Below are 21,991 nucleotides of genomic sequence, written 5' to 3' on the forward strand. Positions count from 1 at the left end.
AAAGCCTGTGATGCTGCATCTGCGCGTTCTTCCAGCTTCACTTAACCCTTGGAGCCATTTTTCAGCCGGGCAGCCGCGGAGCAGCGCATCTCCCCGCTCCCTCCCCCAGCGCCGGCGCTCTTGTTGTAAAATGTGTTTTAAGCCCATAAAATTGTGGTAACTTGCTACACAGCAACATAGAAGTAATACACTATTAGTGGTGTTATTAGAGTGGCAAAGTTTGGGATTAAAGGCGAAGAAGTAGCTGCTTTATGTACAGATAATTCTAAATTTAGGGTTGTTGCAGGTAAAAGGAAGCCAAATCAGAAATTAGCATGAAAAGAAAGAAAACTAAAGCACCTCCTTCAATGCCCATGTTGAGCCTCTTCATCAACCCCTTCCAGCCTCAGGTTCTTGCCCCCAAACTTAGAGACTAATGTGTTGTATTACGTAAATAATATTCTTCTGTATTGTTCTCCAGGGGCTTTATGTGTCTACCTAACTAGGCTTCAAGTTCATTGAGGAGCAAGATTTTGTCATGTTCACTTTATGTGTCCCCTTTTCCCAGGGGTGCTTAGCACATTGAAATTCTAGTAAATGTTACTTGATTGGCTGAAGAAGGTATACTTGTCTGATGAATAAAGTCCTTCTAACTAAACCTTCCAAGTGCTGATTCTGAAAGTACCTGCAATGGGTTCTTTAAGGATTTTTCTTTATTGAGTCACGGTGAGCCCCACCATCCAGCCTCCCATAGCAACAAACTGTATCATAATGTCCTATGACTCTTCTCTCAGGAAAAGGAAACTTAGACCACAAATATCTGTGAGCCAAACTGCCCCACTGGGAATATGATCTGGCGTTTAACAAGAAGAGAATTACCTAATTAGCACCCACTAATCAGTAAGGCCTGACCATCTGCCAGTGGATCAGGGAAGTCTGTTCCAAAAATTGAAAAGGTGAGTTTATCACACATTATGGGCCAGTTGAGTGTGTATGTGTGGGGGTGTTAAATCAGAAGAGGTTAGTAGCTGGGAATTTGGCTCAGCAGTGTAAGCACCTGCCTTGCAAGCAGGTGGTCATGAGTTCTATCCCTGGTACGGAAAAAAAAAAAAAAAAAAAAAAAAAAAAAAGAGGTTGGGTGCCCAATTTCCAAAAAAGTTTGTGTAATGACATTTGTTTTCTTCAATGCCTGATGTGACTCTTGATTATGGGATGGAAGAAATTAGCAACATTATGAATTTTCTCTGTGCTCATATTCATAATTAAGTTTGTTGACTGTATCAAAGAAATTGAACAGAAGTTGAGAATTTAGGTTTTTTTAAAAAGTGATGTCAGGAGGCTTGGTGGTAGAAACTTTTTGAAGAAATTCGCTGACTTCCTTTTTAAGATCAAGGACCTTTTGAAATAAAGTCTGAGAGATCTGACTTGGAGCCTTTAGTTTTGTTTTTTTTTTTTTGTACCAGGGATCAAACTCATGACCTAGCCCTTGCCAGGCAGGCGCTTATGTCGCTGAGCTAAATCCTTGGCCCCTGGAGCCTTTAGTTGTAGTAATTTTTTGCTGATGTGGTAAGCTACTTTAAACCCATTATGGAACAAGAAAGGAGATGTAAATTAATAAGAATGTGACAAAACGTCTGAACACTGGATTTGAAACTGCAGGAGAATCATAAGGTCTGATTTGTCAAAGGAAAGTAATTCAGGGCACAATCTAGACGTGTGGTTTAGGCACATGGTAAGTGAATTCATTTAGCATTGTTCCACTGCCTTAAGTTCAATGGAATTGCTGATTGTGAGGACTTGCAGAGCTATTTTGGTGGGAAGTAAGTCATATCTTAGAGGAGAGTCACTCTGATTTTGACGAAAACGAATAGTCTTTTAACATACTGATGGTTGACTTTGGAGGGCAAACGCTCAGGATGTCCCTGAGTTACTCTAATTACTGTGAAGAGAATTCTCTTAAATATGAAAAAGGATTTTGGAATCTTGGGCTATACGGCACAGATCGGAGGAGTTTGTATTTAGCCCTGTGAAAGAATCAGTCTTTTTCAATAAAGTGCTTAAATAAATGGGTGGAGTCAGAATTAAGACGTCTTCAAATTGCAACCTTCCCCCTCTCCTTCCTCGTTTTGAACAGTTCCACCTTTAAAATGCAATCATTTTAATTTACTCGTTCAGAATTGAGCCTTGTAAGTATCCACTGTTGTACGAATAAAGTTTATTAAACTTTTTTAAACGCCTCTGGTAGTCTGGTTAGCACTGACATTATTGACTAGGCAACAAAGAGATTTACACTTTACCACTGTGGCAAAATGCATCCGATGAATGTGTGTGTTTTCTTTTTAACTCTTCCGTCTAACTCTTAAAACTTGAACACTCCTGCCCCACCGAATGCTCTAAAACGGAGTCAGGTTGACAGGGTTGTCGCATGCGCCCTCCACACAATCTTGTTTGTCTCAAAGGGCCCTGCGCGGAAGGTTACCTACGAAGTAGAGACTTTGATTATACTCAATTTGTTGTAGTGAGATAACCGCGATGCCTCCGCGCGGGTACTTGATTGTAACAGAAAGTAGTTCCGGCGCGTGTTGTTTCAGCCGCGGAACCATAGCCGCCATTTCAAGACTGTGAGTGAGAGGTTGATGGCCAACCAGAGTTCTCAAGGTTCGAAGCTTGTAACTGCTGCCGCTGCGTAAGCCTTCCAAAATACTGATAAGGCTGCTGCACTTTTTCTACTACCTCCAGATACATTCTTGCCAGTAGTGGCGGCAGTAAGAGTTAATTACCCTCTTTTTGCTCTCGCTCAAGAAGCTCCAGATGGCGTCTTCCGTGGGCAACGTGGCCGACAGCACAGGTACCAGTGTCCGATTCTACTTTAGCAGACGCCCCTTAGGGGTCTGGCGCCGTCCTGTACCTCTCATCACTCTTTCCCTTCTCTAACCATCCCCGTTACATCGTGGTCTACTGGCATCTGGTCGAGTTTTGCGCTGTCGTCTATTCTTCAAGTATTTACAATTTCTTGCTTGCTTGTTGCTGCTTTAGTTTTTTTTTTGTAACCCCATAAATATTTTAGTCTTTTACTTTTTTGGAACGCTCCTGCCACACGTGCGCGCTTAGAATGTTTTGGAATGGAATTTGAATCCCTGCTTTTTCAGTCTTCTCAACCTTTTTCCTCCCCGAATTCCAGCTCGTCTCTCCACCCTCCACTTGCTTTCAAGCCCTCTCCCTTTAGCCACATTTGGTCCTTTTCTTGCAGTCTAGGGTGGGGGTGCCATTTCGATGTATTCACATTCTCATTTAACATCACGCAAAGACTAGCAGAAGCTCGTCGATTGCTACAAGTAATCTTAAAGAGGGGACATCGAAAGCACCTTGCTCGGCAGCATTCTTTCAGTTGAGCGGTCCTAGTTTAGATCGGAAATTTCCAGGGGTTCCCTTGCCGTCGCCTAATTCCCACCCGCTGCCCCCAGCCTGCGTTTCCCACCCCGTGGTCTCTCCGCCCGCGGGGAACCACACCCTTTCCTTTGCAAGGTTGCCAAGCCTTTCGGCCCACTTCCTATCCTTGGCGGGGGGAACCACCCCGCTGCGGTTGCTCGCCAGTTGACCACCTTGCCCGCCCAATTCTTGCTTTGTGTTACTTTCTCATGTATTCCTCCGCCGCCGCCGCCGCCGCCGCCGCCGCCGCCGCCACTGCCACCGCCACCGTCACCGCCACCGCCGCCGCCGCCGCCGCCGCCGCCGCCGCCGCCTCTGGGTCTTCCATCCCCATTCTTTAGCCCAGTGTCTTTATCCATAGGGTGTGTTATTTTATTTTTTTCTTTTTAAGTGTTCCATTCTTGCTTGAAGAGTTTGTAAAGCAACTGGAGTGTAGCTGCACAAGTGCAAGGCAAATGTCCTTTTAGATTATTCAGTCTTGAGCATTTGATACCAAAAATAAGAAAACCAAATTATAGAAGTGTCCTTGGCTGCCTTTCCTTGTTGAGGTTATTTGGAGCGGGAGAGGTTAGAGTTAGGGAATTGGGCGGCGGTTCTAAGGTTTCCCACGGGGTGATTTTTTTGGTGGGGTGGACAAGGTATGCCTTCCGCAGTTGAGATGTGTCAAGAATTTTAGTTACTTTTTTTGATATTGCGCAGTAACAGGTGAATCTTCAATGAATACCGATAATTTTATGGAGTGGGATTCATAATTATTCTGTTCTCTCATCCACTCCCCCACCGTGATTTTCAAAGATTGAAGATTCTGTATTAGATTGAACTAGCTTGACCTTGTCTGCCTACATTTATTTTGAGGAAGTGGTCAAGTGTTAAAATAGAAGATAAGCGGCTTTGAAAAGTGACAGTCGGAAGCCGGGACGTGGTGGGCTCACACCTGTAATCTCAGCACTCCGGAGGCTGAGGCAGGAGGATGGAGGCTAAGGCAGGAGGATGGAGACTGAGGCAGGAGGATAGTTTCGAGTTTGAGACTAGCCTAGGCTATGAAGTGAGACTAGCCTAGGCTATGAAGTGAGCTCAGGGCCAGCCTGAACTGCAAAGTGAGACCCTGTCTTAAAAAAAAGACAAAAAAAAGTGACAGTGTCTTAAATTAAGGAGCTAGGAAGTTCTAGAGACATGTAAAATGTAATTTTCTACTTTCTGTTACAGATATAGCCTTCCCCACACTTGGGCCAAAGTCTCTCTGCTCTTCCTTGTGGTCTGCTGTGCCTTTAGTCAGGGCATTTATGTTTTCCCCAGTATCTAGAACACTTGTTAGCTCTAATGGGGGAGCTAGGCTCATATTGGAGCTTTTCACGGTGACCTTGGTAAGATTAAGTAATATGTCTGGTTTTCCATTCCAACTACCTAGTGAAAACATTGAGGTTGAATTCCCAATAATATATCACTATTTATGTATTTACTATTGAGGCAGGTTCCTCCTCCCCCATCTTGCTATCCTTTAGCCATACCCTTTCTCATTACTTAACCTGAATTGAACTATACACAATAGTGTTTTTATTTGGTCATTCTTTTGCACTTTATGCAGTGTTTTACATTGTAGACATTTTCCCATTTTTTAAACCCCTGCAGGTGAGGTTACTGCATGGTTATTTTATAGTTGTTTGACATGTCTTAATCCTTTAGTTATTGCCAGATCTCTGGAAAATATTAGTGTTAACTAGTGGGTGGTATTTAGCTAATCTGCTCTGCTTGTGAGTTGGGATGATAGAGAAGCAATATACTTTTTTTTTGAGGCAGGTTTTTGCGTTGCAGTTCAGGCTCGGCTTGAACTCACTGTGTTTCTCAGGCTGACTTCAAACTCATGATGCTCCTCCTGTCTCAGCCTCCCCTACTATACAAACGTGCACCACTCCTGCCTAGGAACAATAATATACTCTTGAGTCCTTTTTTTTTTTTTGGTACCGGGGGTTGAACTCATGACCTAGTGCTTGGCAGGCAGGCACTTATGCCACTGAGCTAAATCTCGCAGCCTTTGAGTCCTTATTTAAAATATTTGATGACCCTGTTCAATCTTTTGGCTCTTGACAAATGAAATCGTCTTTTTTTTTTTTTTTTTTTTTTTTGTCTTTTTTGAGACGGGCTCTCGCTATGCAGTTCAGGCTGGCCTTGAGCTCACTTTGTAGCCCAGGCTGGTCTCGAACTCAAAATGATCCTCCTGCCTCAGCCTGCGGAGTGCTGGGATTACAGGCATGAGCCACCACACCCGGCTAAAGTCATCTTGTTTATCAGCTGTTCTAAGAATAACATTGACTTTTAGGGTTTTTTCCATAGGCATGTCTGTAGTGGCCCTCTTTTTTAAAAATTGAAATATACAAATACATATATAAAGAGTTTAAAGCACATCTGGGGCCCCCATCCATGTTAAGAGAGATTGTTACCATTACCCTAACCCCTACCAATCTACAATAGGGGACAGAGTATAGTAGTAAGTTTCCCAGTAGGCGTGTCCTTCAGGATCCTTGGACTTTAACTCTTCATGACCTTTGCAGATGGTATGTTTAACATTTTGTTTCAGTCTGATAGCTGAGGTATAAGGAACAAAGTTTTTATGAATTTTTAGATGCTCTCCATGAATTATAATTTAAAGATATAAAATATTTAAAATGTAATCTCACTTGAAAGTAAATGTTCTTTGTGTGGTTTGGAAAAGAAGGTATTAATGGGTGAATTCTAAAATGCCAGTTCCGCACCTGACATTAACTTGGGACTATAAATAACAAGCAGAACACTCTAGTGCTTTACATAGTTTCAAGCATTTTCATCTTTAAGTTTAATATACCATATTTTTACATTTTTTGTTTGCATTTCTAACTTTTTGTTTTCCCCCCCTTCCCTCAAATGTTTTGATGATTCTCCAGAACCAACGAAACGTATGCTTTCCTTCCAAGGGTTAGCTGAGTTGGCACATCGAGAATATCAGGCAGGAGATTTTGAGGCAGCTGAGAGACACTGTATGCAGCTCTGGAGACAAGAGCCAGACAATACTGGTGTGCTTTTATTACTTTCATCTATACACTTCCAGTGTCGAAGACTGGACAGGTAGGAGACGTGGGGGTGTCCGCTTTTGGGTGCTGAAAATGAAATACTTGAATTTTACATTTTTCCAGTACTGGATTTCAACTGAGCTACCAATGTACATCTGCTCTTTGCCTACTTGTGACATGCCCAACTGCTGGTTTTTTTCCCTTTGCATGGTAGTGGTTATATTATCAGTGTGACTAAGGACTTTTTCTACATTTTTCTCCCCACCTGGGTCTGTTGCATTAACTCTATTCATATAATAAAATTAATCTTAGTGTATATCAGAGCATCTGGTCTCTCCTTTATAAGACCTGTCAGCTTGAGGCACTGAGATACTCAGAAATGATAGTGAGTGTGCTGTGATAGGAGGTGCATATGTAGTTCAAGTTGGAAATGCCCTTTGAAGTAAGTTATAACGAAGTGTTGCTTTTAGCTAATCAGTTAAAAGAGAAGAAATTGTGCCTTTTAATCTTTTATTTTTTGGTACCAGGAATTGAATTCAGGGCCTCATGCTTGGTAGACAGACGCTGCACTGCTGAGCTACATCCTTGGCCCTATCTTTTTTTTTTTTTTTAATTGGGATGTGAACCTAGAGCTTTTCACTGAGCTCCATATCCCTGTCACCTTTTTTTTGTTGTTGTTATTTTGAGACAAGCAGGATCTCAGTAAATTGATAAATTGCCCAGGTTGGGCTCAAATTTGTGATCCTCCTGCCTCAGTCTCTCAGTGCACGGGTTGCAGGTGTATGCCACCATACCTGGCTTCTTGTCCTTTTAGTAAATTGTCATTTTGGCATATTTAGACATTTAAAGAGGTGCATCAGTTAGTCTTATCAACAAATGGAAAATGAGATTCATGCACATAGCTTTTTTATTCTTGATCTTAATGATCATAATTTACAATGTGGTAGTTTGGTAATAAGTCTTGTAAGAATTTTATTTTTGTGAGAAAAAGCTTTCCAATTTGAAACCTGGAATACTGTGAAATACCGTGGAATACTTGTGAAAAACTTTGATTTACAAACTTGCTATGTGCTAGTTAAAAGATGTGTTATCATATGATTATTAATAGCACAGGATCTTCAGAAACTGTTACAGTTGCATATAGGCCATGCCTACTTTTTGGAAACATACATGTATACCCATGCATCAACACTTTTGCTTTTCCAGATCTGCTCACTTTAGTACCCTGGCAATTAAACAGAATCCCCTTCTGGCAGAAGCCTATTCGAATTTGGGGAATGTATACAAAGAAAGAGGGCAGTTGCAGGAAGCAATTGAACATTATCGACATGCATTACGCCTCAAACCTGATTTCATCGATGGTTATATTAACCTGGCAGCCGCATTGGTAGCAGCAGGTGACATGGAAGGAGCAGTACAAGCTTATGTCTCTGCTCTTCAGTACAATCCTGTGAGTAAAATTTCAGTGGTTATGTTCTCTTCACAGAAATCTCTAAAGAGACATAGTTTGGTACATCACAGTTATCTTGTCTTTGATAAACCTCACTCTCTGATACCACCACTTTGCAAAGCTTGTACTTAACTGAAATAGGTTTTTGAATGGAATAGTCAAGAGTTCAGAAATGTTTATGTACTTAAAATGGTGATGTTGATTTGACCTGGCCTACATTATGCTCAAAAATTCGCTTTAAACTGGGTGCAATGTCACATGCCTGTTATCCCAGCACTTGGGAGGCTGAGGTGGGAGGATCCCCATGAGTTTGAAGCCAGTCTGGGTTATATAGTGAGTCCCTGTCTAAGTAAACCAAACTCTAGAAAGTAATGTTAAAAAGCACAACAATTCGCTTGTAATCCCAGCACTTGGAAGGCTGAGGTAGGCGAATTGTTGCAAGTTTGAGACCAGCCTGGGCTACAAAGTGAGCACAAGGTCAGCCTGAACTACACAGTGAGACCCTGTCTCAAAAAGACAAAAAAAAAAACCCACAAAAATTGTTCTTATAGGAACCCCCTGTTAATTTTTTTTAATATCCGTAAGGTACAAGACATATGATACTGTTTCTTGGGGTTCTTGTCTGATAGGTGTTCATAAAAGTTAATTGATTTTCCAAGAAATGGCAGATAATTATCTTAATCTGTAATATAAGAGATATTATGTAAGAGATGTTATAAAAGATATGTGTGATACAGAAGATATACCAGTATGTGGATTAGTGATGTGAAAACTAGACTGTAAAGCTTGTTCCTTAATATCCTGTTTTTTCTCTCTCTCTTTTTTTTTTTTTTTGGCAGTAGTGGGTATTGAATCCAGGACCTTTGTACTGAGCTGCATCCCCACTCCTTAATTTAGTTTTTTTTTTTTTTTTTGTATTTTTCTTTTTTATCGGAACCAGGGATCGAACTCACGACTGTCTGCTTGCAAGGCAGGCGCTTATGCCGCTGAGCTAAAATCCCCAGCCCCTTAAGGCTGTTTTTTTTTTTTTTTTTTTTTTTTTTTTTTTGTATTTTTCTTTAATTTAGTTTTTGAAACAGGGTCTCCCTAAACTGCCCAGGCTGGGTTTGAATTTATTATCCTAATGCCTTACCCTGCTACGAGGTGCCACCACCTGTAAAACCACCACTCTGCACTAAAATTTTCCGAGTTTTTTGTTTTTTGAGTTAGTGTTTTGCTATGTAGTTCAAGTTGGCCTTGAACTCACTGTGTAGTCCAGGTTGATCTCAAACTTGCAGTGATCTTCCTGCCTCAGCCTTCCAGGTGCTGGGATTACAGCTGTGTGCTACCATGTCCAGTGGATAATACCTTTTTTAATCCATTGTCTTTTGAATGGATCTAGTGAAAAGTCCTAGTTACCCTTCTTGGAGGTAGCCAATGAAAGTAATTTCTTACATATTCTTTGAGAGAGTCTCTCTGTCTCTATGTCTCTGTCTCTCTCTCTATATATATTTATATATATATAAAAAAGTATGTAAATTTATATATATAAATGTATATATATATGTATATATATACATATATATATATATATATATATATATAAATGTATGTAAAGTAAATTTAACTTTGTAGTTTTTATTGAAGTAACACTAGTTACAACAGGTAGTGTTAGCAGCCTTGTGTGTGCTACTGCTAGAGCTTGGACTCACTGTTTCCAAGCCTTGTTGTTGACCTGTTCTGGGTGGTCACAGTACAATAATTTCTTTACCTTTATTAACCAGGGTTAGTTCCTCATTTTAGTTGAGTGAGTGTAAGTGCATTTAGTCTCTTACATAGCTGTGATCTTAACTTTTTCATCTTGGCTCAGGTTGCTAGTTGCTCATGTGTGCAGTAGAGTTGTCATTGCTACTGACAGTATATGGAACTATAGGAGCATCTTTTTGTTTGAGACAAGGTTTCACTGTGCAGTTCAGACTGGTCTCGAACTCACTTTGTAGCCCAGGCTGGCCTTGAACTCACAGCAATCCTGCCTCAGCCTCCCAAGTCCTCATAGGAGTATCTTGAGGTGAGAAAACTAAAGTGGGAGACAGAAATATGCTATTTAATATCTAACCTATTTACAGGAAGCTTATGCCCTACCAAAGAAACAAAGTAGTGCTAAAATCATGGGATTACCCTACCCATTGATGGCATTGAGCAACTGTGTGTTCCTATATGGGTCTATTTCTAGTAGAAGGTGCTACTTTAGTTCTCTGTTCTTACCAGTGTGAATGAAAACAAGATTGTGCAAATGCTTTTGATGGTCACCTAAATGTATCGTGATGATCATGTTCCAGTTTATATCAGGATATCTAGTTTTAACTAGGTTTACATTTAACTGTTTGATGCCCATTGTTACATTGTGGGTTTTTTAAAAAAATTCTGGGTCTCACTATGTTGTTCAGGATGGCTTTGAATTTGCTTTATGTAGCCCAGGCTAACTTTGAACTCACAGTGAGCCTCCTGCCTCAGCCTCTCAAGTGTTTAGATTACAGAGTTTCTGAAACCTGGCCTTTGCATTTTGTTCTTAAACCTAAGAACCTTAAACCTGTGCTCAAGTGCTTCATTAGTACATTGAGGACTTGAATGAAGAATTCATTTGAGGGGCCAGGGATTTAGCTCAGTGGTGTAAGCACCTGGCTGGCAAGCACTAGGACATAAGTTCAATCCCTGATACCCCCACCCCCAAAATAAAAGGATTCATTTGGCATTCTATGAAAAATAGTTAAAAGCCAGGCATAGTGGTACACGCCTGTAATCCCAGCATTCTGGAGGTGGAGGTAGGAGAATCCTTGTGAGTTCATGGCCAGTCTGGGTTAGTGAGACCCTGTCTCAAAAAAAAAAAAAAAAAAAAAAAACAAACCAAAAACAAAGTGTTAAGCTCAGGTTATTTTGGCTTTGTGGCAGTGAAAAATTAAAATATTAATATATTTTACCTAATTTTAGCAGTTTAACAGTTAAGTTAATGGATGTGTCCATTTGGGCATTACAATGTTTGTTTTATTTTGGTACCAGGATTTGAACTCTGGACCTCGTGCTTACCAGGAAAGCAAGGGACTGTGCCGCTGAGCTATATTCCTGGTCCCCTTGGATGTTGTTATGTCACTTGATTAAGTTTAATGGCCTTTAAAATGTAGAAGTTTCATATTTTTATATTCTCAATGGTTTTTTGTAATGTTGGATGGTTTAATAGTTTCGGTAAAATTTTAACTCCTACTTAAAAAGGTGGTATTGCATTTGGTGTTTTTCCACATTATAGCTCACTAGAGTTGCCCATATGTGGCAATCCTTTTTATGGATTAAGATTGTCTTTTGTATATTGGGTATAACCCTGAGTTGCTGTAATAACATCAGTTTCTGAACCCATGGTTTTTGCTTCTTTGTTTTGCTTTTTTTGTTTGTTTTTTGAAACGATCTCACTATGAATTCAGGCTGGCTTTGAATGCACTGTGTAGCCCAGGCTGGTGTTGAAGCCATAGCAATCCTGCCTCAGCCTCCTGAGTGCTGGAATTATAGGCATGCAGGATCATGCCCAACAACCTATGAGTTGTTGGAGCATTGCTTCTGTTTGATGGTAGTGCACATTCCTGAGAGTTACTGGCATCCACTATGTGTTGTTACTGTCATGTTGTTGTGAGCCTCACTTATACAGCTGAATCATAGAAACCCCTCTCAGTTCTGCTTTTTGTTAAGGTTGCCTTGCCATTTAGTATTTGAGTGCTTATTGTGTACAAATGCTTGGCTAGAAATTGGGGAGATTTATTATTGGGGGAAAAAGTTGCAGTCCTGAGATGGTCCTGACCCATAAAAGGAAAAGAAGATGTAAGCTCTTTGGATGATTATTGTTGGAGAGTATTAATCAGAAGATGTCCTCAAGTGGGTGCTTATAACCTAAGCATTCTGTAGGAAGGTAAATAGCAAATAGACTTCCTTGGCTAACGTGGTGAGTCAAGTAATAACAAGAAGTGAATGTAGTAGAGCAGAGTCAATTGAAAGATTTCAAAAGAATAGAGAGGCTGAGGAGTTTTAATTTAATTTGAAAGGCAATTGAGAACTACCGTAGGTTTTTATTGATCTGATTTTACTTCATGTGTATGTATGTATAGAGACATTAGAGAGGGCAAGGATTGGGCCTCTAGGAAGAAAGTCGGGAAGCAATTGCTATGTTCAGAGGTTTACGCAGGAAAATCTTACTTCTTATTTCTTATCTATAGTCATACTGTTTTCTCTCATTTACGATGTCTTTCTCTTTGTTAAACACCAACTCATCCTTGTGTCCCTGCTTATGTTTATCCTTTGAGCTCATTTATTTCTCTGAGAACTCTTTTTATAAATAGCACAGTTATACATTTATTAAAGGCAGTAAAAGAAATAGGTGCTACAGAGGAAGTTTAGGCCAAGTAAAAGTAGGAAAACAAGGACACTCTAAGGTAGGTATGGGTCACTGTGCAAAAGAGAACACAGTGGTAAAAAGCTCAGTGTCAGCTGTCCTTTTTGTATCTCCCCACTCCTCATAATACAGTGGAAGGAAACTCCCAACCTACTACATGTCTGGTAGGAGTTCATAATATATTTATTAAGAGAAAGAAAGCTCTGTCTGAGAGAAACAAAATGGGTCCTGAGTGGGTTGCCCTCTCTCAGAATTCTTTACAACTATATGAATAGTTTGTGTGTGCCTTGTCTTTCTGATTAGATTGCATGCGCCTTGATAAGAATTCACTTAATTTCTTTGCCCTAGAGTTTTAAGCTTATTGAATTGAATAAAGGTTTGCATAAAACCTGAGGTAGATAAAATAGGCCAAGTTTTAGAAATGTGATTGTGTTTGATTTGACAAATGAAGCAGAATTGTAGAGCTTAGGTTTTGAACTTTTGGAGAGAATGGTAGTATCTGGAGTTTTTAGAAATTAGGGGTGCATGGATGCGTATGTGTGTGTCTCAATTTCTAGGTGAGAAAATTGTATTCCACTATTTAATGACATGTTTTACCTTTTCCTAATACTGCCTTCTTGATTTTCTTATGGTAATCTTGAATCTGCTTTTTCCTCTTTTTTTTCTGGACAGTATTGGGAATTGAGCCCTGGTCTTTATGCTGAGTTACGCCCCCAGCCCTTTATAATTATTTTAAATTTTGATTTTGAGATTAGGTCAAATTGCTGAGATACCTTGAACTTCCAGTCTTGCCTCAGATATCAGACTGCTGGGATTATAGGTGTTATACTACACCTAGCAAGGATACTGTTGTTTTTTATGGACATTGTGTTAACTTGATTTAGCATGCTGTAATGGATCAAGATGATACAGCTAAATATAGATATGTTGTCAGGACTTGGAAGATATCCATCCAAAAGTTTATAGAAATTAGAGGATAAAATTATACAACAGTTGGCTAAAATGTATAGCTATTGTAATTACTTTTACTGCTAGACTTCTGATTATTGTGGCCCCTAAAAGTCCAAAAGTTAAATCCAAGGATGTATAACCACAATTAACAAGTAGAAGGAGCTTACACGAACAGATTGGATTAGTCAAAATATACCAATACAGAAGGGTAATTTACCCTTAAAATTTGGGAAGGGGTGTAAAACTATACAATATAGATAGCAAGCTAGAGAATTTAAAGTAGATAGTAAGAGTATATATAAGGTTCAAAAGTGCATTAGACTGATTAGAGGCTTGCTAAATCTGTAATAGGATTAATTATACCTATGGCCTATGCCTCAGGTCATGGCAATCAAATCATTTGCTTGAATATAGTACTAAGTTGGAAAAGTTGTGGAGTTAATTCACTGTAGCCAACCATGCGTGAGTGCATGAGTGATCTTTCTGTCTTTACTGGGGATTTCACTGGGGCCTTTGCACTGAGCTACATCTCAGCAGGGTCTTGCTAAATTGCCCAGGCTGGCTTGAATTTGTAATCCTCCTGAAGCCTGTCAGAGCTCTGGCATTAGAGTGCTGCGCCACCACACTCAGAGACCAGTGCTTTGTGGCTTCCTGTACTTTATTGCATAATAAATTCACAATTACAAAAGCTGTTTATCAGTAATATTAATCAACTGATTCTAGAGATCATAACACTGTTGTAGAGAGAATAATATATATGATGATTCTTTGGCACAGTTGACAGAATTGTACTTCGTAGGACTTAATTTAAGGCTCTTTATGTTTGGAATCGTAGGCATGCTTTATATTGTGATTATCTCTGTTGACTGATAGATTCTACTGACAAAAGCAAGCTAAGGCAAATAAAAATTCAAACTCACGGTTGTGAAAGTGTCTCATACTGATGAACGGACTGGTGAGTCAGATGACTAGCAGTACAATTAAGCTGCTAATAAAAAGCAGAGTCAACTCCTTTTCATTATTCACCCACTGGACTCTGATGGCACTTAATACTAATGAGTAATCTAGTGGCAGGTGTCAGGATTGAGACTGTGGTTGGATGGTAATCTTTCTGCCTAAGAGTGAAATGAAGTCAAGGTTTCTAAATGCTTACGAGCCAAAGGTTAGGTTTGTTGATAGGTAATAGCTTGCTAAGTACAGTATTGTTTTGCCCGCTATGGAAAATTGTGGGTCCTTGATGCAGGAGTGATTCATCATAACCTTGAATAAAACAGCTGAATAAATATTAAATCATTTTTTTTAAACAACTGACATTAGGAGAGGAGAGAGGCTCTTGTAAGGTCCCACAGTCATTTCTCTGAAGGTGATGGGGCCAAATGCATTTCAAAATTCAGAATTTTCAGGGTTGTAGGAAATAATACTGTGTATTATTAGACATAGCTGGGTCTGGAGCAGCATGTTAGAGTAAAAACACATTTATGTTTCTTCAGCAAAAGAAATGAGTGTTATTTCTAAGCAAGAGAAATGAATTTTATAGATGGTGTCCCATCAGTTCAGGTCAGATTTAACCAAGTGAGAGTTTAGACCTTTTGGGATTTGGAATTGAAGATGAGGGGAGTGGTCATGTACTTAAGTTTGTCAAGCAGAATCTTTGGTTGGCAATAAAATGATAGGAGCTAGATGCACAGAAGTGATTTCAAGATACTTTTGATCAACAAAGAAGAGTATAATGATAATATTTCTGATTTTCTAGGATTTGTACTGTGTTCGCAGTGACCTGGGGAACCTGCTCAAAGCCCTGGGTCGCTTGGAAGAAGCCAAGGTAGGTGTTTGATAGAACACATTTAAACATCAGTATTATGAAAATTTGTACTTTTTGCCAAGTCTTCAACTCTTCATTGAGGTATCTTCACAAAACAGTCCTATGAAACTAAGGAAAGTTTTGACTTAACTTGTCTCGGACTAGAGCAGGGCCAGGCTTTGGGATATATGTTCTAAATCTGGGGGTAAAAGCAAGATCCTGAACGTTGTGGAGCCTTTCTGCTGAGCTAGATCATCTTTATAACAGTGGGCTCCATCATGATCTTATGTGGAATAAATAACATTCCTTCAAATCTGAGTCTTGCCTGCTGGTGACAAGCAGAGCATCTCTGTTTTGGCTCAAGATGCAGGTGCCATTGAAAATGCTGCTCTTCTAAGTCCTTTGTGGTTTGTAAGTGGAGAAGAATTTCATCCAAATGTTACCCTGTAATACTGGCATTTAAAAGTCTTATTTAACCTTCCTCCCTTCATCTTCCTCACCCTTTTACAGTGGAAGAAAGGCTATTGAAATGATTGAAAATTAGTAATTGGAACATCCTGCCCTTTGTCCTTACTCCCTCCCCATGTTCCTTTTCCTCTTTTTCAATCTTAGTTGTGTACCTTCTTTTCTTCCTCAGTTCCTTCTTTTATTCCTCCCCACCCACTTCCTTAAAAAAAAGTCAAAAGGACAAAGCTGGTTTGTTTGGGAAATGGACTGATCGAAAGAAAACTTGCCGAAGTGGAAAGGTGGCTTTTAGCATTCTGTGTTTCTAAATAAATAATTTGAACACCAGGTTGGGTTAATTAAAGCTTTTGGTATCATTTACAAATAAATTTATAAATGCAATTGTCTTGTTACAAGCCACCTTACGCAACCGCGCTGCAGGGGTGAGGAGTGGGGAGAAACCAGAATGCTTCTGAAACTCCCACCTGTTGCTCTGAGCCCCACGCGCATGCTATTGCGTGGAGTGTACGCGCAGCGTAGCTGTCTGTTTGCTTCATTCAGCGAGAGAGAAGACTTCACCATCTAATGTTAAAAGGCATTAGTTTTAAGTGCATTGCTCATAAATTGTGCTTATACTTTGGATTAACCTTATATAGGTTTCCAACTAATTGATTTAAATCTTAGCTGATAAATCTAATTGGCAATGTATAGAACAAATAACTATTGATTGTCACCCAACCAAGCGGACAGCTAACATGAATTGCACTTCACCGCAGCTTTAGAGATCGGTTTAGGCTGAGACATTGCGCCTGCCTTAGGTTGCTGACTTCTTTATTTCAGAGCTCTGGAGACACCTAGTTTGAAAAATGTTACTCTGGTTTTTGTGAGAATTTAGTAAACAAGAAACTATTCTTAAGTGAAATGCAATGTATTTCTTTTGTCATCAGTGCATTTGAAAATTCAAGCCAGCATATTCTTAGTAGATGGAAGCAAAATTAAGTTGTCTTTATAGAAATTGAAGAGCCTTTCTTCCAGCAAAAATCCCCGCTGTATGCAATAGCCCTGATTAACCCTCTCCCTTGTGCATGTTTCCCATGTTACAGACTTGAGACTATCCTCATTCCCATATGTAATAGACATCCAAAGAATTTCAATTGCTTTGTTGAACTTTTACTAATGATCTTTTTATTTCTCTCTTGTTTTTGGTTTTTCACCATTGATATTGTATTTAGAAGGTTTCAGGTGGGTGAAACCTCCTATTCCATGCGTAAGGTGCCTCGCTGAAGGGAGCTCGAGGCCTGGATCTAGGGCAGACACACAACCTCCTCCTCCTCTTCCAGCAAGGAACGCATCGAAAAGTCACATGATGAGAAATATGGTAACGGGTTTGTAACTGCCACAGCAAAACAATTTGCCTCCATGCCTGAATCTTCTGTCTTGTGGCTTCAGAAACAGCTTAAAATAATTTTATTTACAAGCAAGTTATGTAAGAGAATGTTTTATACTATAGCCACAATTCTGTCAAAAATAAGTAAAAGTTAATTATTAAAATTATTAGAGATAATTTACTAGTAAAAGCTTCTAACTCTTCTTGTTGTTCATTTTTTCCTTTTTTCTTCTTTGTTTGGATTGCAGCATTCTGCTCTTCTGATGATGCGCTGTGACCCTGCAGTAGCGCAAAGGCTGCGCAGCGTTAATGCGCATTGCGTGCGAATGAGCCCCTGTGAACGGTTGACTAGATGAGTAATCTGATTGACTGGCTCCCTCAGTCCTATTGTGTAACCTTTTTGGATAAAATTGGGTTTTAATGTACCATGAGTTCAACTAATCTCATTAAACAAATATTCTCTATGGGCCTGTCTAGTAGATTAATGGATCTGGTCGGCCGTTTGCTGCGTCTAGGGGTGTTGTAGCGCAGCAGTTCGCAGCGATTGCGCAGTGCTATGCTGTTAGGTGGCGCGTGCGACGTTTGCGCTCGCATTACAGGGACCTCAACCTAGGTGCAGTCCTTTCATGTGAGGTTTTAGCTTTAGTCCTTAGAAGATAGGAACAGTGTGGGTTTGTAACTTAAAGTATGGCTTCATGACATCTGATTGACACAACATTTTTTTTCTGACTCAGTGTTAATGGAAAACATTATTGTCTAGGGTAGCATTTCCCAAAATGTGTTTTATAGAATTCTAATAAAATGCTCAATGAGAGGAGAGTTCCATGGTCAGTTAAGTTCAGGGAGCCTTTCAATACTACTGAAGGCTTAGGGAATCCCTGTTTTCCTAGTTTATTTGATCATGAAATCCTTTTTTTTTTCCTAGTGATGGCTCTTAACACATTGTAGAACACACTTTGGGAAACAGTAGGATCCTTTGGAATACTTGGCCTTAAGGGGCACCCTCTAGATACCACTTGAACACATTATTGGAGCTTAGCTATGTGGGTGAGAAAAGTCTAGCATTAGAGTCTTACGGTAACTGGCCTCCTGGATAAGTCCCATTATAAGAATTGGTTGTTGATTGGCAGAACTGAACATGGTGGTTTGCACTTGGGTTCTGGTGGCGCAGGCGCAGGATCAGCCAGCTGTGGCAGCGCATTAGTTTTGGCGCAAGCGAGCCTATGCTGCAGGGTCACTTTTGACTGGTCAGAGAAGGAATAATGATATCACCTTCTTCCCCCCCCAATCTTTTTTTCCCCCTTTACAAAATTTCCCCCTTCCCTTTATCTCCTTCCCCTCCCATCTTCTGTCATTAACCCCTCCTAAGGCATGTTATTTGAAAGCAATTGAGACGCAACCAAACTTTGCTGTAGCTTGGAGTAATCTCGGCTGTGTTTTCAATGCACAAGGGGAGATTTGGCTTGCAATTCACCACTTTGAAAAGGTTAGTCACTAAATTAATAATTGGTGTTTATGAGGTGCTTATGTGTGCAGAATGTTCTTTTTTGGGGGGGGGTACTAGAGATGGAACTGTCAGCCTTGCTCTTGCCAGGCAGGCGCTTATGCTGTGGAGCTAAATCCCTGCCCATGCAGAATGTTCTTACTACGACTAAATAGTAGACATACACTTAATTAGCCACATACTATCTTTGTCTTTCTGATAGTATTGCAGTATTTGCTGGGTGGTATATGATGTGGCCATTTCCATTTTGGCATTGAGAATGTACTTCAGTGTTTAAAAGAGATTAATCTACTTATTTTTTGGTGGCGCTGGGGATTGAACCTGTGGCCTTTTTACGTCCTAGGCAAGTGTTCTCCACTGATCTGTATCCCTAGCCTGGGAGCAACTCATTTTGAAAACTAGCTAAATAAAAAGGGAAGATATATTTTAGGGTGAACCTTCATACTACTGTCTTAAAAAGGCTTTACTAATGTATGGTCCCACAGAGTGTATAATTTTTTATTATTCATCATTTTGATAATTGAGTTGATATGTCATTATAGTTTGAATTTCCTTGATTATTAGAGATGTTTTAACTTTTCATGACTAGTTTTTTTTTTTTAAATGATACTGGAGATTGAACCCAAGGCCTTTATACTGAACTATGTTTCCAGTCCATTTTACATTTTTTATTAGTGGCAGAGTCTTGCTGCATTGCGAGGTTGGATTTGAACTCAGTGATCCCCCTGCCTCAGCCTCCTAGAGTACTGGAATTACAAACATGCGCCACCACACCTGGTTTATTTTTGTTTTTTTGTTGCTTGTGCATTATGCTATATGGAACAAGACAAGCACAGAATACTGTATGATCATACTTAACATTTGGAATCTAAAAAGGTTCATATAACAGAAACAAAGGTAGAAACAGACTGGTAGAGGAGTATGAGGAAAGAAAAATGTTCATCAGATGTTTCAAAGTTTCATTTAAGCTAATGGAATAAATTGTACTGATCTATTGTACTGCATGATAACCACAGTTAATAATATGTATATTTCAAGGTTGCTTATAGCTTCCTTACAGAACTTGCCTTTAATTCCAGCTGCTTGGGAACCTGTGACAGGAGGATCTCAAACTCTTATCTCAAAAAGATAAAAAGAAAAGTCCTGGGGCTGCAGATGGTGGCACACACCTATAATCCCAACATTCTGGAAGCCGAGGCAGGAGGATCACTTGAGAGTTTGAGGCCAGTCTGGGCTACGTAGTGAGTTCAAGGCCAGCCTAGACTACCTAATGAGACCCCCATCTCAAAAAAACCAGTGGCAAAGCAGTGTAAATAAATAAATATGTAATGCATAAATAAATATTTTAAAAAATTGCTAAAAGAAACTGGCAGTAACATATACCTGTAGTCCCAGTACTCAGGAGGCTGAGACATTTGTTTGAGGCCAGTCTGGTCAACTTTGTAAGAGCCTGTTTCAAAACAGAAAAAAAAACCTAAAGTAAATTTTTAAGTATTCTTTTAAAATGAAGTGGTTAAAAAAATGAGGTGGTTAGTTGATGAATATATAAATCAGCATGGTTGAGTCTTCCTGCAGTGTATATGTAGATCAGAATATAATTGTACCCCATAAATATGACCATAAAAGTGAGTAGCCAGGTATCATGATGCCTGCCTATAATCCCAGTGCTCAGGCCGCTGAGGCAGGAAGATTGGTAAATTCAGAGCCAGCTTCACCTGCAAGACCAACCTGGCATGCAAAGTGAGTTCCTTTCTCAAAGAAAAAATGAGTATATTTACAATTATCCATTGTCTTAACTATTTATCAATTAAAGATTTAAAACAGTTTTAAAAGGATAAGCACTTGTCCTCTCTCTCCTGTATAAACTAGACCTCAGGGCCACCTAATAGTTGATGGGAGTTTCTTTTCTTTGTTGAGTGTAGTGGCTCATGCCTGTATTCCCAGCACTCTAGTCAGAGGCAGGAGGATTGACACAAGTTCAAGGCCAGGCTGGGCTACATAGTGAGTTCAAGGCTAGTCTGAGCTACCTAGCAAGACACTATTTAAAAAGCGTATATTTAAAAATCTAGCCAATAAATAAAGGAATGATAGAATGTCACTATTAATAGATTGAGGCATGTAGCATGGGCAAAAAAGAGATGCAGGTCAGACATTATGTATTTTGTGATAGGAAGTCCTGGGAGTATAGCTCAGTAGAGTGCTGGACTAGCTTAGGCCCTGGGTTCCATCTCTAGCACTGCAAAAAATAAGAGCCCAAATCTGACTTAAGTTTCTAGTTTATAGGAAATACACGGGGCAGGGAAAAGACAGACCATAGGAATATAATCAGCAAAGTCCAAATTACCGTATAAACTATATAGGACAATGTTCTGGTTTCTTGAACAAATTGTAGGAATACAAATGGAGGCTTAATTTTCAAGGTTTGCTACATATGTGTGTATGTATGTGTATATAAAAATATATACATATATATATATATATATACATATAAGATAGTTACACAACTGATTTCTCTTGAGTTAGCTGAAGAGAAAGATTTGTAATAGTATTGTTCAGACAACTGAATGCAGATGCCTTGTGCTCTAGGTGAATGATTTAGGGATAACAGTGTGCATTGTATGTACCATTGTTGCCCTCTTTGATGTGTTGAAATTTTTTTTTTTTTTTTTTTTGGTACTGGGGATTGAACTTACAACCTTGTACTTACCAGGCAGGCATTTGTGCTGCTGAGCTAAACTCCCAGCCTAAGTTGTAGTTTTTGTTTTCTTTTTCTTTCTTTTTAATCCTTGAATAAAATGCATTTGGAAGGAAAGTAATTCTCAAGATTTGAAAGAAACAAAAAGATTTGAAAGAAACTCAGAAGAACACATTCACAGATTTTATGGTTGTTCTTTGGAACCTGACTCAGTTGCTCAGAAATACCAGTGAAGGAATATTTGATGTTCAGAAATTGCTGTCATTTTTTAAGGGCATAGTAATGGTATTGTGGTTATTTTAGGGAGAAAAAGCATTCTTGTCTCATTCCTGAGGTATATACTGAAATATTTTCAAATGGAGTGAGATGTCAAGGTTTTGCTTCTAAATAATCTGGAAAGTGAAGGAGTAGATTAGAATAGAGATTAAATAAAATTAAATGTGGTTTATCAGTTGTTGAGGTTTTGTTGTATTCCTTTGCTTTTGTGTTATGTTTGAAAGTTTCCATAATAAAAAGTTAAAAGATTTTTTTTTTCTGGTACCGGGGATCGAACTCACGACCGCCTGCTTGCAGGGCAGGTGCTTATGCCACTGAGCTAAATCCCCAGCCCCAAAAAGTTAAAAGATTTTTACAGTAGTTATCTATCACTGTGGACAATTAAAATTGAGTGTATTATGCTTTTTAGAGTTGCTATTTAAGTGAAGAGGAAGTATTCTTTAGGAATCTGTAATATATTTACAATTATTCATTACCTTTATCCTTTCAGTGTTTTGGTAAAGTTTGCATTTACTATATTTTAAAGATCTCTTTCTTTCTTGGTGCTGGGGATGGAACCCAGGGCCTCATGCATACTAGGCGAGTGAGCACTCTTATCACTGAGCTATACTTTAGTCCCT

At 39.4% G+C, this 21,991-nt stretch overlaps 1 protein-coding gene across 2 annotated transcripts in view; it reads left to right on the top strand.

Annotated features, from left to right (window-relative positions):
* Positions 1 to 2,568: 2,568 nt before the first annotated feature.
* The window catches only part of Ogt (O-linked N-acetylglucosamine (GlcNAc) transferase), a 49,731-nt gene continuing 30,308 nt past the window's right edge, over positions 2,569 to 21,991 (top strand). Inside the window, exons 1-5 of one of the 2 annotated variants that reach the window (XM_003470996.5) lie at positions 2,569 to 2,827; positions 6,327 to 6,507; positions 7,659 to 7,902; positions 15,018 to 15,086; positions 18,266 to 18,382. In XM_003470996.5, the coding sequence (XP_003471044.1) occupies positions 2,791 to 2,827; positions 6,327 to 6,507; positions 7,659 to 7,902; positions 15,018 to 15,086; positions 18,266 to 18,382 (648 nt within the window). In that variant the 5' untranslated portion in view covers positions 2,569 to 2,790. The remainder of the gene's footprint in view (positions 2,828 to 6,326; positions 6,508 to 7,658; positions 7,903 to 15,017; positions 15,087 to 18,265; positions 18,383 to 21,991) is intronic. The other variant, XM_003470995.5, reaches the window with a different exon arrangement.

This window comes from Cavia porcellus, unplaced genomic scaffold (assembly GCF_034190915.1).
Source record: "Cavia porcellus strain 051 isolate PalLab524CR breed Dunkin Hartley unplaced genomic scaffold, mCavPor4.1 scaffold_3, whole genome shotgun sequence".
In the NCBI taxonomy this organism is placed as follows: Eukaryota; Metazoa; Chordata; class Mammalia; order Rodentia; family Caviidae; genus Cavia; species Cavia porcellus.